This window comes from Bubalus kerabau, chromosome 10 (assembly GCF_029407905.1).
Source record: "Bubalus kerabau isolate K-KA32 ecotype Philippines breed swamp buffalo chromosome 10, PCC_UOA_SB_1v2, whole genome shotgun sequence".
Classification (NCBI taxonomy): domain Eukaryota; kingdom Metazoa; phylum Chordata; class Mammalia; order Artiodactyla; family Bovidae; genus Bubalus; species Bubalus kerabau.
The window spans coordinates 71963565-71980667 of NC_073633.1; the positions used below are offsets into that span (position 1 = coordinate 71963565).

The 17103-nt window shown below is 38.5% G+C and overlaps 1 protein-coding gene across 1 annotated transcript in view; it reads left to right on the forward strand.

Moving 5' to 3' along the window:
- Window positions 1–5599, forward strand: part of CGRRF1 (cell growth regulator with ring finger domain 1) — a 29136-nt gene extending 23537 nt beyond the window's left edge. Inside the window, exons 5-6 of the mRNA XM_055538108.1 lie at window positions 3818–3925; window positions 4149–5599. Of these exons, the coding sequence (XP_055394083.1) occupies window positions 3818–3925; window positions 4149–4469 (429 nt within the window). The 3' untranslated portion in view covers window positions 4470–5599. The remainder of the gene's footprint in view (window positions 1–3817; window positions 3926–4148) is intronic.
- Window positions 5600–17103: the final 11504 nt, after the last annotated feature.

Genomic DNA, 17103 nt, shown 5'->3' on the forward strand with positions numbered 1-17103 from the left:
TCCCTGCCTGGGTCCTTCTCTGGATCTTCTGTTCTTATCAGCCTGCTCCCTCCTTTCCTTCCTGTTGATCCTAGCTTCTCCATCTCTCAGATAGGGCCTAATATCGGAACTAAAGTCTTTTAGTGTATTTTGTAGTCATGTTCTCTGTTAATTTTAAAAGCAAACTGGGCATTTGGCTTTTCAATATTTTATCTGGAGTCAGAGATTCTAAATCTAAAAAAATAAAATTAAACTCTCTCATTCCTATTGTAACTCTTATTGTAAATTACATTCAGATCCTGTAGTTAGGAACTAGTTTGTTATTTTAGCTAGATAAGGAAAGTGAAGACTGTCATTGCAAGATTTTGACTTAAATTTTTTTTCACTTTTACTAAATTATGCTAGTTTCTGTTTTGTATTACTCAAATAATGTATGTTTGTGGAAGGAAATAGAAAATCTAGTAGGCCAAAAGGAAAAAAAGGAAAATCACTGGTATTCTGTCACACAAAGACAGTAGCTGTATTTGTCTATATCTTTCTAGACCTTTATATATGTAATGTCGAGACAAAAATGGGATCAAATTGTCCATTTTATTTTGGGGTCAGCTTTCATTTAATAATATGTTGTATACATTTTTCCATATCAAAGGTATATCTACAACTACCTATATATTCATAACTAGCATGATAGTAGCTTCAGAGGCTTTTGATGTTAAATTAAATGGCAGGATTGTTAGTAATAGGTGATAGCATTACTGTCTTCTACCAAAATACAATCCTGTTATTTTGATATAGTATTAAAAGTCTCTAAAGTCATTGCCAAATTAATATATCCTTATGAGGCTGTAAAGAATATTGTATGTTTACAGCCATTGTTTTTTAAACTTTCTATATGCATATAATTTCAGAAACTCGCCAAAATAAAAATGTAAAAGAACACCCATATTACCCTTTACCCAGATCTAATTGTTAACATTTGCCCCATTTTCATTATTTGCCCATATGTAAATGTATATATGGGCTTCCGTGGTGGCTCAGTGGTAAAGCATCCACCTGCCAATGCAGGAGATGCAGGTTTGATCCCTGGGTTGGGAACATCTGCTGGAGAAGGAAATGGCAACCCACTCCAATATTCTTGCCTGGGAAGTCCCATGATCAGAGGAGCCTGACGGGTTAGAGTCCATAAGGTTGCAGAATAGTCAGACATGACTTGGTGGCTAAAAACAACAACAAACAACATGCATGTGTATGTATATATATATTTTAATGAATTGAGAATAAGTTGTATACATGATGATTCTTTACATCCAAGTACTTCAGTGTGTATTTCCTAATAATAGGTGTCTTCTCTTAAGTAACTATGATGTAGTTATCTACTTTATAAATCTAACACTGGTACAATATTTTATCCCATCTATTACCTGCATTCCAATTTGTCAGCCTAACAGTATTGTTTACAACATGTCTTTTCCCTCCAGTACATACTGTAGTTTAGTCAGAAATTATATTTGTCATGTATTTTTAACCTCCTTTAACCTGAAACATTTCCATAGCTTTTTTTTTTTGTCTTTTATGACATTAGCATTTTTGAGGATTACAGTCACATGCACACACTGTTTTTGTAAAATAGGACATTCCTTATTTTGTCTGATGTTTCATCATGATTAGATTGAAGTTAAGCATTTTCAGCCAGTGTACCAGGCAGGTGAGAGTGTTTGATTTTCAGGGCATCGCCTATAGAAGAATAGGAGGTTCTTTTCCCTCATTGGCAATGTTAATTTTTATCTCAGTCAAGGTATTATCTAATTTCCCATCGTTTCCTTTTTTTTTTTCTCCCTCCCTTGCAAATAATAGGCAGCGTGTGAAAAGGCACTTTAAGACCATACAAATATCTTGTTCTTTATCAAAATCTCCCCTTGGATTTAATATCCATTAATGATTCTTATCAGAGTTCATCTTTACCATGATGATTGCAAAATGATTATTTTCCAACTTCAGCCCTGCATTCAGCCCTCTGCCTTCTATTACAAGTAAGAGACCTCTGATTAATCTCTTTAATTATCTATTTGTTATCTCACAGCTTCATAAATTCCTTTTCCTCCCAGTGGTTTATAATTCATTACTGAATTTGATTATTTAAGTCCTCAAACTACCCTTTCCTTATTTCCTGCCCCAAACTGAGGATTTATCGTCAAAAACAGTGTCCATAAATTCCTCGGATTAGTTCTCTCAAAAGTAAAAAACCTACGTAAAGAGATATAACTCAGATGATGCTTTCATCCCCAAATTCATTGTTTTCTGGCTTATCCTTCCTATGTTTCTTATTCTAAAGGTAAGAAAATACAGATATCTATCTATTCTCATTTTCCCTTCTTTCTTATACAAAAAGTAGGAAACACTTTATACTATGCATGTTCTCACTTTTTTTACTTTATATCTCCTGGAAATCACTCCAGATCAGTTCATAGAGATCTTCCTCATTTTTTTTTTAAACAGCTGCCTAGCACTCTATTGTATGTAGGGTATACATGCATTAATGCCATAGTTATTCAACCAATCTCCTGTGGTTGGACATTCAGGTGGTTTCCAGTATTCTGTAATAACAATCTTGCACTGGATAACTTGTGTGTCGGTAGTTTAATACTGGTGAGGTTATATGGTTAAAGGTTAAGTAAATGTGGTTCGTTTTGTTACCTACTGCTAAATTCCCCTCAGTTGGAGTTGTTCCTTTGGAATTGTATTTTTTTTTTTTTAACACATTTCCTCCAGCAGTATATGAGAGTGATGGTTTCTCCATAGAGTGTACTGATAAGCTACTCAATTTTTGTTAATCTGATGAGCTAGAAATGATATTTCAGTGAAGTTTCAATTTGCATTTATCATATTATAAGTGAAATTGAACATCTATTCATATGGCTAAGGACCATGTTTTATCTTTCCGTAAATTATCTGTTCATGTCTTTGCCCCATTTCTGTATAGAATTTTTATTCACTTTTTCTTCGATTTTTTAAAAGTTCTTTATAAGTTAAGGATATTAACTTATGTCTGTGATATACATTGTGAATATGTATTTCAACTTGTCGTATGTCCTTTGACTTTACTTATAGTGTTTCTTGTCATGCAAATTTTACCTTATTATGTAGTTATATTTGTCATATTTATCTGCCTCTAGGTTGGAGTCATAGAAAATCTTTTTCTACACTGAAACTAAAAAGAAATTCATGTTTTTTTTGTAGTACTTGTATAGTTTTATTTTTTACAATTATGAGTCTAATTTTGTTTTCCCAAACAGCTATCCAGTTGCCCCAGTACTTTTTATTATTACAAAGACTCTCTTTGTTTAGTTATTTGAAATGTAACCTTTATATTTGCATATAAGGTTAAGTCTGTTTGTGGACTGTTTATTCTGTTCCATCCAGCTATCTATTCATGTACCAGTACCACACTGTTTTAATTTTAGAGGCTTTGTAGTGTGCTTTAAAATTTTAGAGGCTTTGTAGTATGTTTTAACATCTGACTGAACTTAGTCCCTCTCGTAGCTTTCTTTCCAGTATTTTCCTAGCTCTTATGTTTTATTTTAATTGTAGAGTCAACTCATGTAGCTATATGAAAAACTAATTGCTCTTTTTGTTTGGATGACATTAAATTTGTGAATTTGAGGATAAGTAAAATAACTCTGGCAAAATATATATAACTGGGTTCTAGTGACTGATTTAAGGAAATTATTATAAGTTTTCTAATTTATCAACCTCATTTTTATTTGAGAAATATTTTTCACATATCTGTGAAATAATATAAGGAAATCACATACTGACTGGTGTTCAATTTCTGTTTTAGATTTCCATGGTGTCAGTAATTCATATTCCTGATAAGACTTATAAACTCTCCTGTAGGATATTATATCAATATTTACTCCTAGCTCAAGGTCAATTTCATGATCTTAAGGTAAGTTGTACCCTCGAGTCTTATTTTTGTCTTTTCTGTTTGCAGAGTTTCAGAGAATGACTATTATAAAGAGATAATATTTTCAGTTACTTATCATACAAGTTAACTTTTATTTGCTATTGGATTTGCTAGTTCATATGTTTTTAGCAGCTCTTATAACCCCTGTATTTAAAGCATAATTGTCATTTGTAATTATTTTTACATTTGTTTCTTTGATTTTCAGCAACTTTTCATGTCTGCAAATAATAATTCCACTCCCTCCAGCAATTCTTCTCCAGAAGAAAAAAACACAGACCGAAGTTTGCTAGAAAAGGCAGGACTATCTGAAAGTGAAGTGGAGCCTCCAGAAGAGAATAGCAAGGACTGTGTGGTTTGCCAGAATGGGACTGTGAACTGGGTGCTCTTGCCATGTAGACACACGTGCTTGTGTGATGGCTGTGTTAAGTATTTTCAGCAGTGCCCAATGTGTAGGCAATTCGTTCAGGAATCTTTTGCACTTTGCAGTCAAAAAGAGCAAGATAAAGACAAACTGAAAAGTCTCTGAGGATGTTGTAACAACTGAAAAGTACACTTCCCACTGAAGATGCAAACTGTATTCTTGGAATTAATCAGAACATGGAATCTACAGTGTTAACTGTCAGTGAAAATTCTATTTTAACTTCATATTTGTACGATACATGGATGGCGAAAATTAATTATTCCTTGCTGTTCGGTATGGCAAATACTGAAATTCCACTCTGTATCAATGCATAAAAACCCATTCAACCTCTTGTGAAGAACATAAACATTTGGCCTTTTATCAGCTAGAGGATTTCATGTAATATCAATTAGAAAAATTCTGAAAAGCAATCCACCTAAAATTTGAGGAAGTAAAAGTCTTAAGATTTCAGAATGTTTTTTCTTTCATGTAATCTGGAGTGCAATTGGGTAAAAGCTGAATTCTTCTTAAAATAATTGTATGTTTCTTAGTTTACAAAAGAGTTGGAAAGGACTTCTAACTTTAAATCCTTTCCTGAAATATCAGTTTTTATAAATATCCATCTGTTTTGGTTTCTCATTTTCCTTATAATCATAGTCACATAAACATATCTTAATTTTTAAATATAGCTTCTTAAATTATAAATGCAAGAAATAATTCTTGACTGTTCTCAGTGTATCATAGATTTAAATGATACTCATTTATAGGAAGCAGATATATAAAACATGGATAACAAAATTTCTTGGATAATTAAATTTATTGTCAAATATGATTAGATTAGCAGGATGTGACCTACTAGGGAAGATCTGTGAGACTCTCAATACCTTACCTTAGATTTCCTCCTGCATAAAGAATCCATCCAAAACTGGAGAGGTTTCAAAGCCAGAAAAATCACTAAAAGAAACAAACCATTTTTTTATTTTGTGTGTGTGTGTGTGTGTGTGTGTGTGTGTGTGTGTGTGTTTTAATGCCAGATTAACCCCATGTCCTTCTGAATAGTAAATCACTTTATTTATCCCATGTTACATCCTCTTAGGAGTTGAGGAACCTGGTAGTCAAAAAAAGCCCCATTCCCCACTTTTCCCAAGATGATTAAGAAGAATAAAGTAAATCAGAGCTTCCTGTTTCTTCAATGGAAATTACCTTTAATTCACTAAGAAATTATATCATGGCAAATAAACTGTGACATGCAGGGAGATTTCCAAGCCTTATTTTGTCTTGTTTGTATTAAAAATTATGCCTTATCTTTCTATCATTGTGTTTATATAATATTATTTTATTCCCATCAAATATAGCACCCTCAAAAAGATATTACTATTTCTTCATTTTATAAACCAAATCAAATTTCATCTGTATTCAATAACTAAGTAACAGATATCTTCTAGGGGCCAGATACCTTTTGGGAGTCTGAGCTACAAAGAATCAGACAAGGCTCCTGACCTCAAAATATCTGTCTCTAACAGAAGCATTGATGGCTTATTAGAAGAACATCCCTGACTTAGATGTTCCTAAAGCCCTGTTCTAAGCCTGGAACCCAGTGGTCAAAAGCTACAGTCCCTGTTGCAGTTGGCTAGCTGTATAGCAGTTCATCTGGGAACTTCACTTTGTATATCAATTGCAGGGGACTACTCAGGGGTCATTTTGACATCCTTATCCACCCTGCTTCCCTTTACAGGTCTATTTGTACCTCAACTGTCCTAGATACACGCTTACTTTCTCATCTTAGGTAGATTCCATCTGCAATCTTATGCTATTTTTCATAACTTTTTTTTATTGTAGTAAAATAGATATGACATAAAAGTTACCATTTTAACCATTCTTAAGTATATAGTTCAGTGGCATTAAGTACTTTCACACTGTTGTATGACCACCACCAGTTTCCATCTGCAGACATTTTCCATTATCCTAGACTGAAGCTCTGTATCCATCAAACAGTAACTCCTCATTCATTACCTGTCCCTTCAGCTCCTAGGCAACCACCATTCTGTTTTCTGTCTCTGTGAATTTGACTATTCTAGGTACTTCATAGGCATGGAATCATACAATATTTATCCTTTGGTGTCCAGCTTATTTCACAAAGTATAATGTTTTCAAGGTGCATCATGTATCCGAATTTCTTTTTTAAGGCTGAAAAATATTCTGGTATATGTATATACCATAGTTTGTTTATCCATTCACCCATCATTTTTCATAGCTCTTAAAGATGATTAGCCCTTTATTCCCCTTTGCTGCAACTAAAATAATTGTTTTTCCTAACCTCAATAGTAATAAATATGTGAAATTTGGTAAATAATCAATTAAAAACAAGTACACTGACTCTTAGAGGCTTATGCCATAATTTGCCAATGGCAATGAATAAGAGACATCTTGTGCGAGCATCTATAAAAGCATTTTATTTGACTGGATCACTAGATGAAATGTGATTTAGGGCTTGCCTGGTGGCTCAGATGGTAAAGAATCTGCCTGCCAATGCAGGAGACCTGGGTTCGATCCCTGAGTTGGGAGAATCCCCTAGAGTAGGAAATGGCAACCTGCTCTTTCCTGAAGAATCCCATAGACAGAGGAACCTGGTAGGCTGCAGTCTATGGGAGTACAAAGAACTGGACATGACTGAGCAACTAACAGGAACGTGCACTAAGTGGCTTACATAGAGTAGTTGGTACTTTCCAAACACCTGAAGCAGGGAACATTAGCAGATCTAATAGGTGACTAGCCACCTCCTTTTTCAATGATGCGTTTTTCCCAGCTTGGCACCTATGAGAGTTCTTAATGTCTAAACAATGTCTAAACCACCTCTAGGGGAGGAACTTAACAACTGTTACATAACGGCTCAACACAAATCACTGAATTATTTCCCGTTGGAACTATTGTATTTTTTAAGCCTTCCCACTAATTGTGGCATGAAGAGTTTTGTCTTGGCTTGTGGGAATTTGAAGCATCAATATAGATAATCTGGGGTTTAGGAAGAGTGGGTTGAAGTGATTCATTGCAGCCTCCTCTATTGAATCCTGCCTCAGATGGGCCCTGTTCCACTGGGTCATTCCTGAACTCCATTACCTAGATTTTGAACTCTGAATTCCCTTCTATTTCTGTATTTCCCTATATTTCTCCTGAATCTTCTTTTTTGTCATCACAACCTCTAGTTTCTGGGTCCCCGAGTCTATTCTAATTATTCATTAACTTGCTCCTGGGTTGTCTGCTTAACTGTTTCAAATATGTTATCATCTTAGCTTGCTTGCTTAATCTCTCCACTCTACCTGCCCCAGGAATTCATACTTGGCTTGCCTCAATTATGCTTCTTTACCGCTGTTACCACAGAAGTTCAAGTGGTCTAACTAGTTCACAGAGTCCACTAAGAAACTTCGCTTCCAGGTGTTCACTGCTGCTCAACAATCCTTTTATTTTCCTAATGGACCCTCGACTGAACTCTCAACAGCTATTTCTCTTCCATTCTTCTCAAGTTCTGTACCCCACCACTGCTGTATCACTTTCAGAAAAGAACCTTCAAAAGATGGGTTAAATTGACAGACACTAAAGTCATTATATCATGAGTTTATATCCCAGCTCCTCCACTTCTCCCTTGGACAAGTTACTCAACCTCAGTCACTCTGATCAGTTTCCTCATCTATAAAAATAGTGATAATAGAACCTACCTATAGGCTGTTGAAAGTTTTATACATGTGAGTTGAGAGTTAATATATGTGTGAAGAGTTAATATATGTGTTGAGAGTTAATATGTGTGTGAAGTGCTTGGACCTGGGCATAGCATATAGTATTCTCTCATGTATGACAGGTATTACTGTTAATATCTTGTTTACATATACAAAGCCAGTAGACACTCTTTTCTCTCTTCCCCCAAAGAGGAAGTATATTATATCTCCTTTTGGGACCAACACTGCTTGTATTCTTCATCTCATCTCTTTTGCTCCCTGAACTCTAATTATTCAGTAACTGAATGATTACTGAGTGCCAAGGACATTACACATGGTGTGAGCATGAGAATACAATGGTGAAAAAAATACACAAAACCCCTCGCCCTCATGGACCTTACATTCTAGTAAAAAAAAAGGACAAATTAGTAAACGATACCGTATTATCAAGTGGAGGTTAAGTGCTATGGAGAAAATCAAAGCTGAGATGATGAGTTGGTGATGAGAAAGATGGAAGTGAGGATTCTACTTCAAATGCAATGGTCAGGAAAGGCCTCACCAGGAATTTATTAATAGAGAACTGTAGAAGACCAGGAAGTGAGCTAGGGATATCTAGACAAAGACGCCTGAGCCACTGCAAAGCTGAGAGGTGCACTTTACTGAGATGGAAACAATTGGGAAAAGGTGGTTTTGAAGGAAAAGAGTTATTGTGTTTTTGTTCCATTTTGGATGCCAGTCAGAAATCCAAGTAGGGATCTCAAATAAACAGGTGAATATAGTTCTCTGAGGTTGAGAGGAGAGGTCTGACTGGTAAATTTCATCTTACCTTGATGCCATGTCATCAGCATGGCATTTAAAGCCATGAGTCCACGTGACATCACCGATGGAGTGAGCGTGGGCATAGAAGTGGTCCATGGACTGAGGGGATACTCCAGCATTCGGGCAGACTGGGGGTGGCAGGGGACCAGTACAATGAGAAGTAAACAGTGAGGTAGAAGGAAAATCAGAAGAGTGGGCTTTAGAGACCATCCCAAAATGGAGTTATATAAAACAACCACCGTTTTATTATGTTCACAGATGGTGTGGTCAGGTATTGGGACAGGATATGGCAGAGATGGGAATGTCTAGAAGCTTAGTTCAGTTCAGTTCAGTTCAGTCACTCAGTCGTGTCCGACTCTTTGCGAACCCATGAATCGCAGTATGCCAGGCTCCCTGTCTATCACCAACTCCCGGAGTTCACTCAGACTCACGTCCATCGAGTCAGTGATGCCATCCAGCCATCTCATCCTCTGTCGTCCCCTTCTCCTCCTGCCCCCAATCCCTCCCAGCATCAGAGTCTTTTCCAATGAGTCAACTCTTCGCATGAGGTGGCCAAAGTACTGGAGTTTCAGCTTTAGCATCATTCCTTCCAAAGAACACCCAGGACTGATCTTTAGAATGGACTGGTTGGATTTCCTTGCAGTCCGTGGGACTCTCAAGAGTCTTCTCCAACACCACAGTTCCAAAGCATCAATTGGTAGGGAAGACCCAAATGACTGAAGTGATTCAAGGCCAGAGGACTAAAATCATCTGGAGGCTCTTCACTTATGTATGTGGTGCTCAGGCTGTGATGACTCGAAAGCTGGGATGAGCTGGGACAACTTGTGGCCTCTTCGGGTGGCTTGGACTTTGTCACAGCCAGGTGGTCTTAAGATAAATTCCTTTAATGGGGGCTCAGGATTCCAAGAGTGAGTGTTCCTACTAAACAAGGCAAAAGCTGCAAGGCCTTTTCTGTTTTTGACTTTTTTCTTTTTAACAGCTTAACAGAGATACAGTTTAAATACCTTATAATTCCCCCATTCAAGAATTTAATGTACTCACAGAATTTTCCAACCACCACTACAATTAATTTCAGAACAATTTAATTACCCACAAAAGAAACCCTGTGTACATTTAGCCATCACCCCAAATCCCTGCCATCTTCCCCCAACCCTATCAGATCAGATCAGATCAGTCACTCAGTCGTGTCCAACTCTTTGCGACCCCATGAATCGCAGCACGCCAGGCCTCCCTGTGCATCACCAACTCCTGGAGTTCACTCAGACTCACGTCCATCGAGTCAGTGATGCCATCCAGCCATCTCATCCTCTGTCGTCCCCTTCTCCTCCTGCCCCTAATCCCTCCCAGCGTCAGGGTCTTTTCCATTGAATCAACTCTTCGCATGAGGTGGCCAAAGTACTGGAGTTTCAGCTTTAGCATCATTCCTTCCAAAGAAATCCTAGGGCTGATCACCTTCAGAATGGACTGGTTGGATCTCCTTGCAGTCCAAGGGACTCTCAAGAGTCTTCTCCAACACCACAGTTCAAAAGCATCAATTCTTTGGTGCTCAGCTTTCTTCACAGTCCAACTCTCACATCCATACATGACCACAGGAAAAACCATAGCCTTGACTAGACGAACCGCCAATTTACCTTCTTTACAGTAAAAAGTGTAAATTTGCCTGTGCATGCGTGCTCAGTTGCTCAGTCATGTCTGACTCTTTGCGACCCCATGGATGGTAGCCCACCAGATTCTTATGTCTGTGGGATTCTTCAATAATACTGGAGTGGGTTGCCATTTCTTCCTCCACGGAATCATCCCCACATCTGTCACATCTCCTGCATTGTCAGGTGGATTCTTTACCACTGCACCAGCCTTTTCTGGACATTAAACAGAATGTAATTACATATAGAATCACAGATGAAGTCACACACAACATGTGGCCTTTTGTAACTGGCCACAAAACAACACTTAGCATAATGTTGTAAGGTTCATTCATGTTATAGGATAAATCAGCATTTTATTTTTTTTTATTGCCAAATAATATCCCATTGTATAGCTATAACACATTGTATTTATCCAGTCATCAGCTGATGGACGTTTAGCTTTTTTCACTTTTCGGCTTTTATGAAAAATGCTGCTGTGAACATTGGCTACAGGTTTTTATGTGAACATATGTTTTAATTTCTCTTGGGTATATGCCTACAAGTGGAAGTGCTGGTTCATATCACAACTCTATGTTCAACAATTTGAGGAACTTCCCAACTGTTTTCAGAGCAGCTGTACCCTTTTACATTCTCACCAGCAATGAATAGGGTTCCAATTTTCTCACATCCTTGTCAATGCTTGTTATTACATTTTTACTATTGCCATCCCAGTGGGTGTGAAGTGGCATCAAAATTTTTAATTGGGTAAAAAAAATATATAACATAAAATTTACCATTCTAACCCTTTAAAAATGTATAGTTTAGTAGTGTTCATACATCACATTGTTGCACAACAGATCTCCAGAACTTCCATTTTGCAAAACTGAAACTCTGCACCTTTTAAATAACAACTCCCTATTTCCCCCTCATGCCAGTCCCTGGCAACTACCATTCTACAGTATAACTCTGGTTTTAATTTGCACTTGTCTAATGGCTAATGTTGAGCATCTTTTCATGTGCTTATTAGCCATTTGTGTATTTATTCAGACTTATGACCCATTTTAAAATTGAATTGACTTTTTGTTATGGACCTTTAAGGGTTTATATTCTACATACAAGTCCTTTATCAGATATATGACTTACAAATATTTGCTCCCATTCTATGGGGGGAATCTCTTCATTTTCTTTGTGGTGCTCTTTGAAGCATGAAAGTTCTTAATATTTCTGAGGTCCAACTTAGCTGTTTTTTCTTTTGCTACTGTTTTGTTGTCACATCTAAGAAAGCTTTGCCTAACTCAAGGTCACAAAGATTTAATCCTATTTTTTTTAAGTTTTCTCATCTAGGTCAATAATCAATTTTGAGTTAAATTTTGTATATGATATGATTCAACTTCATTCATTTGCACATGGAAATCCTCAACAAAATATTAGCAAACCAATTCAACAATAATGAAGAGAATCATACATTGTGATCAAGTGGAATATTTTCCAGGGGGGTGAAGGATGCTTCAACATATGCAAATTTATCAGTGTGATACACCACATTAACCAAAGGATAAAATTCAGATGATCAAATCTTAAAAGTACTGAAGAATCACTGCAGCAATTTTAAACAGAGCAATACAGTCAGATACGCATTTAAGAAATGTCAGGATTAGAAGTGCTTTGAATGTAGTGATCTACAAAGTGGAATGTGGGGAAAAGATTGGAATTCATATTTATTTTTATCTGCATAAGAAATTAAATTTTACTAATCTTGGATTAGCTGCACAACATGTCAATTACTTATAAATAAATATATAAACTTGTAGGATAGTTTAGAGTTTGAAATGGGAGAAGACTAACAATGGGAAAATCAGGATTCAGATACTATTATAGTATTCCAGTTGAGAAACAGCAAGATCCTAAGGACTTAATCAATTTGGATCATGAAGATGAGAGGTCTAGTTCAGTTCAGTTCAGTTTCTCAGTCATGTTCAACTCTTTGTGATCTCATGGACTGCAGCACACCAGGCTTCCCTGTCCATCACCAACTCCCAGAGCTTGCTCAAACTCATGTCCATAGAGTTGGTGATGCCATCCAGCCATCTTATCCTCTGTCGTCCCCTTCTCCTCCTGCCTTCAATCTTTCCCAGCATCAGGGTCTTTTCCAATGAGTCAGTCCTTCACATCAGGTGGCCAAAGTATTGGAGCTTCAGCTTCAGCATTAGTCCTTCCAATGAATATTCAGGATTGACTTCCTTTAGGATTGACTGGTTTGATCTTCTTGAAGTCCAAGGGGTCTAGGATAGCTGTTAGTTGTGGGCTGGGTGAAGTTGATAACAGTTGGTAAAACTGGTAAGACTCTGTCTTATTCATGCTTGTATACTCAGAACACCATCTATTCATCTAATGAATACTTGGGTCTTATTTGGATTAGCTGCTGTGCTTGGTGCTAAAGCTAGAGGATGAACAAGATACGTGGGGTCTTTGCCCTTGTGGAATTCACTTAGGTGAGTGGAGGGGACTAACAATAACTAGTAAATTTAACAAGTAAGATGATACTGCTTATACTGCATACTCCAAAAGAAAAAAGCAAGTTACCAGGTAAGTAGGTAGGATGGTGTTGGTGGCGGTCTCTCTGAAGAGCCTACAATTGAGCTGAGCCCTAAGGGTTGAGGAAACCAGCCTTGTCAGAAGCCTGGGCACAGGATATTGGATGGAAGAAGCAAAAAGCACAATATGAAAAAGAGTGTGGGTGGTAGAGGAAGAGAGAAAGTCCTATGGGCGTGGAATGGGTGAAGGAGGAGGAGGTATGTGGATGCGGTTGGAGAGAGGGCAGGCCTTGTCATGAGAGTCAGGATGGTCCTCCTGCAGTGGGAAGACATTGGAGAATCAAAGCAAGGAGGTAACCTTGTTGCCTTGAGGTTTTTCCAGTGGTCATGTATGGATGTGAGAGTTGGACTGTGAAGAAGGCTGAGCGCTGAAGAATTGATACTTTTGAACTGTGGTGTTGGAGAAGACTCTTGAGAGTTCCTTGGACTGCAAGGAGATCCAACCAGTCCATTCTGAAGGAGATCAGCCCTGGGATTTCTTTGGAAGGAATGATGCTAAAGCTGAAACTCCAGTACTTTGGCCACCTCATGCGAAGAGTTGACTCATTGGAAAAGACTCTGACGCTGGGAGGGATTGGGGGCAGGAGGAGAAGGGGACGACAGAGGATGAGATGGCTGGATGGCATCATTGACTCGATGGATGTGAGTCTGAGTGAACTCCGGGAGTTGGTGATGCACAGGGAGGCCTGGTGTGCTGAGATTCATGGGGTTGCAAAGAGTCAGACACGACTGAGCGACTGATCTGATCTGATCTGATCTGAACCTTGTTGCACATTTAAAAGACTGAGGGGGGAATGCATTTGGGGAGGGTGGAAGGGGCAGAATCAGGAGTTCAGTTTTAGGCATTTGAAGTTTGAGCTGTGATGTTAAGCCTACGTTTAGGCTTGTTTCACTTATTTAGTTGAACTTGCAGGCATTTAGTTTTGTCTCTCTTTACTGTATAGGTCGTATAGAAGTTCTGCAAATCCACACCAGGCATTGGACTGTCAGTCAGGTTCGGGGAGGAGGAATAGCTGTCATATGCTTTTGACACTCTGAGCACTTTGTATTTGTGCCAGCAATTGTTATTGCCTCTCAGATGCAAACCCACCTTTCTATATTTGGCTTTGTGATGCTGGTGTGTATGTGTATGTGCTCAGTCGATAAGTCATGTCTGACTCTTGTTACCCCATGGACTGTAGTCCGCCAGGCTCCTCTGTCCATGGTATTGCCTAAGCAAGAATACTGGAGTGGGTCACCACTCCCTTCTCCATGGGATCCTCCTGACCCAGGGATTGAAACCACCTCTCCAGCTTGGCAGGCTGATTCTTTACCACTGCACTACCTGTGAAGCCCGATGCTGGGGTAGGACTCAGTAAACCATGTTTCTGCTTTGTCAGCGGGCTCTAAGAGACTTTGTAAACTAGAACAATAGAGGGAAACTGGAAGACAGGAGGAAGAAGGGATTTGCTCCTTCCTGTTGGTTTCCTGTGGGCTTCATGCTGGCTTCCTATTCCTGTGAGCATCACTCAAGCCTCGCTTCTTTACCTTGACATTGCTGGTTGATTCCAGGAGCGGCAGTTGAAACCAGATTGCAGTCCTCTCAACATTTGCCAAACTTGTCTCCTCAACCCCTTGAGGACACCATCCCCAGCCTAGCAGTGCCCCCTCCTCAGAGACCTGAGTTCTAGCTCTGAGGAGCCCCTCCTCCAAACCTCTAAGTTTTTATAATTCCAACTTCTTCACTTTGTTTTTTCCCAGCCCTCTGGGTGATAGCTGCTTCCTGCAATTGCTACCTGTGAGATACGCTCGTGTTCTTTCGACTTTTCAGCAACCAACTCTTTATATTCATGGTCTCTGATAAAAATAACTAGCGGTTTTTTGTTTCCTGGCTATACTAATTGATACGATTAGATATTACCTCCTAGATACCTGGCTCAGTTTACACAGCAGATAGAAAACTGAGACCAACTTAGGCTGAATAGCCCATATCACACATCCACTAAGTGGTAGTGTTAGGATTTGAACCCAGTTCTGCTCTGTTTTATTTTGCTTGAAGCTTGTGCTCATAATCACTAATCACCTTCCTACATTGGCTGAAAAGCACCTGCTTTTCAATTTTGAACTCTGGGTACAATTTTAAATTCTTTCTTCATTTTTATTGTTTTCCTTGTTCTTTTTAAATTTTTATTTTCTAATTGTAGGATAATTGCTTTACAGAATTTTGTTGTTTTCTGTGAAACATCAACATGAATCAGCCAAACGTGCACATATGTCCCCTCCTTCTTGAACCTCCCTCCTGTCTCCCTCCACATCCCACCCCTCTAGGTTGATACAGAGCCCGTTGGAGTTCCCTGAGACATATAGCAAATTCCCATTGGCTATCTATTTTACATATGATTATATTCTTTGCAGCCAAAGATGGAGAAGCTCTATACAGTCAGCAAAAACAAGACCGGGAGCTGACTGTGGCTCAGACCATGAACTCCTTATTGCCAATTCAGACTTAAATTGAAGAAAGTAGGGAAAACCACTAGACCATTCAGGTATGACCTACATCAAATCCCTTATGATTATACAGTGGAAGTGAGAAATACATTTAAGGGCCTAGATCTGATAGATAGAGTGCCTGATGAACTATGAAATTAGGTTCGTGACATTGTACAGGAGACAGGGATCAAGACCATTCCCATAGAAAAGAAATGCAAAAAAGCAAAATGGCTGTCTGGGGAGGCCTTACAAATAGCTGTGAAAAGAAGAGAAGTGAAAAGCAAAGGAGAAAAGGAAAGATATAAACATCTGAATGCAGAGTTCCAAAGAATAGCAAGAAGAGATAAGAAAGCCTTCTTCAGCGATCAATGCAAAGAAATAGAGGAAAACAACAGAATGGGAAAGACTAGGGATCTCTTCAAGAAAATCAGAGATACCAAAGGAACATTTCATGCAAAGATGAGCTCGATAAAGGACAGAAATGGTATGGACCCAACAGAAGCAGAAGATATTAAGAAGAGGTGGCAAGAATACACAGAAGAACTGTACAAAAAAGATCTTCATGACCCAGATAATCACGATGGTGTGGTCACCGACCTAGAGCCAGACATCCTAGAATGTGAAGTCAAGTGGGCCTTAGAAAGCATCACTACGAACAAAGCTAGTGGAGGTGATGGAATTCCAGTTGAGCTATTTCAAATCCTGAAAGATGATGCTGTGAAAGTGCTGCACTCAATATGCCAGAAAATTTGGAAAACTCAGCAGTGGCCACAGGACTGGAAAAAGTCAGTTTTCATTCCAATCCCAAAGAAAGGCAATGCCAAAGAATGCTCAAACTACTGCACAATTGCACTCATCTCACACACTAGTAAAGTAATGCTCAAAATTCTCCAAGCCAGGCTTCAGCAATATGTGAACCGTGAACTTCCAGATGTTCAAGCTGGTTTTAGAAAAGGCAGAGGAACCAGAGATCAAATTGCCAACATCCGCTGGATCATGGAAAAAGCAAGGGAGTTCCAGAAAAGCATCTATTTCTGCTTTATTGACTATGCCAAAACTTTTGACTGTGTGGATCACAATAAACTGTGGAAAATTCTGAAAGAGATGGGAATACCAGACCACCTGATCTGCCTCTTGAGAAATTTGTATGCAGGTCAGGAAGCAACAGTTAGAACTGGACATCGAACAACAGACTGGTTCCAGATAGGAAAAGGAGTTCGTCAAGGCTGTATATTGTCACCCTGTTTATTTAACTTATATGCAGAGTACATCATGAGAAACCCCGGACTGGAAGAAACAAGCTGGAATCAAGATTGTTGGGAGAAATATCAATAACCTCAGATATGCAGATGACACCACCCTTATGGCAGAGTGTGAAGAGGAACTCAAAAGCCTCTTGACGAAAGTGAAAGTGGAGAGTGAAAAAGTTGGCTTAAAGCTCAACATTCAGAAAACGAAGATCATGGCATCCGGTCCCATCACTTCATGGGAAATAGATGGGAAAACAGTGGGAACAGTGTCAGACTTTATTTTTCTGGGCTCC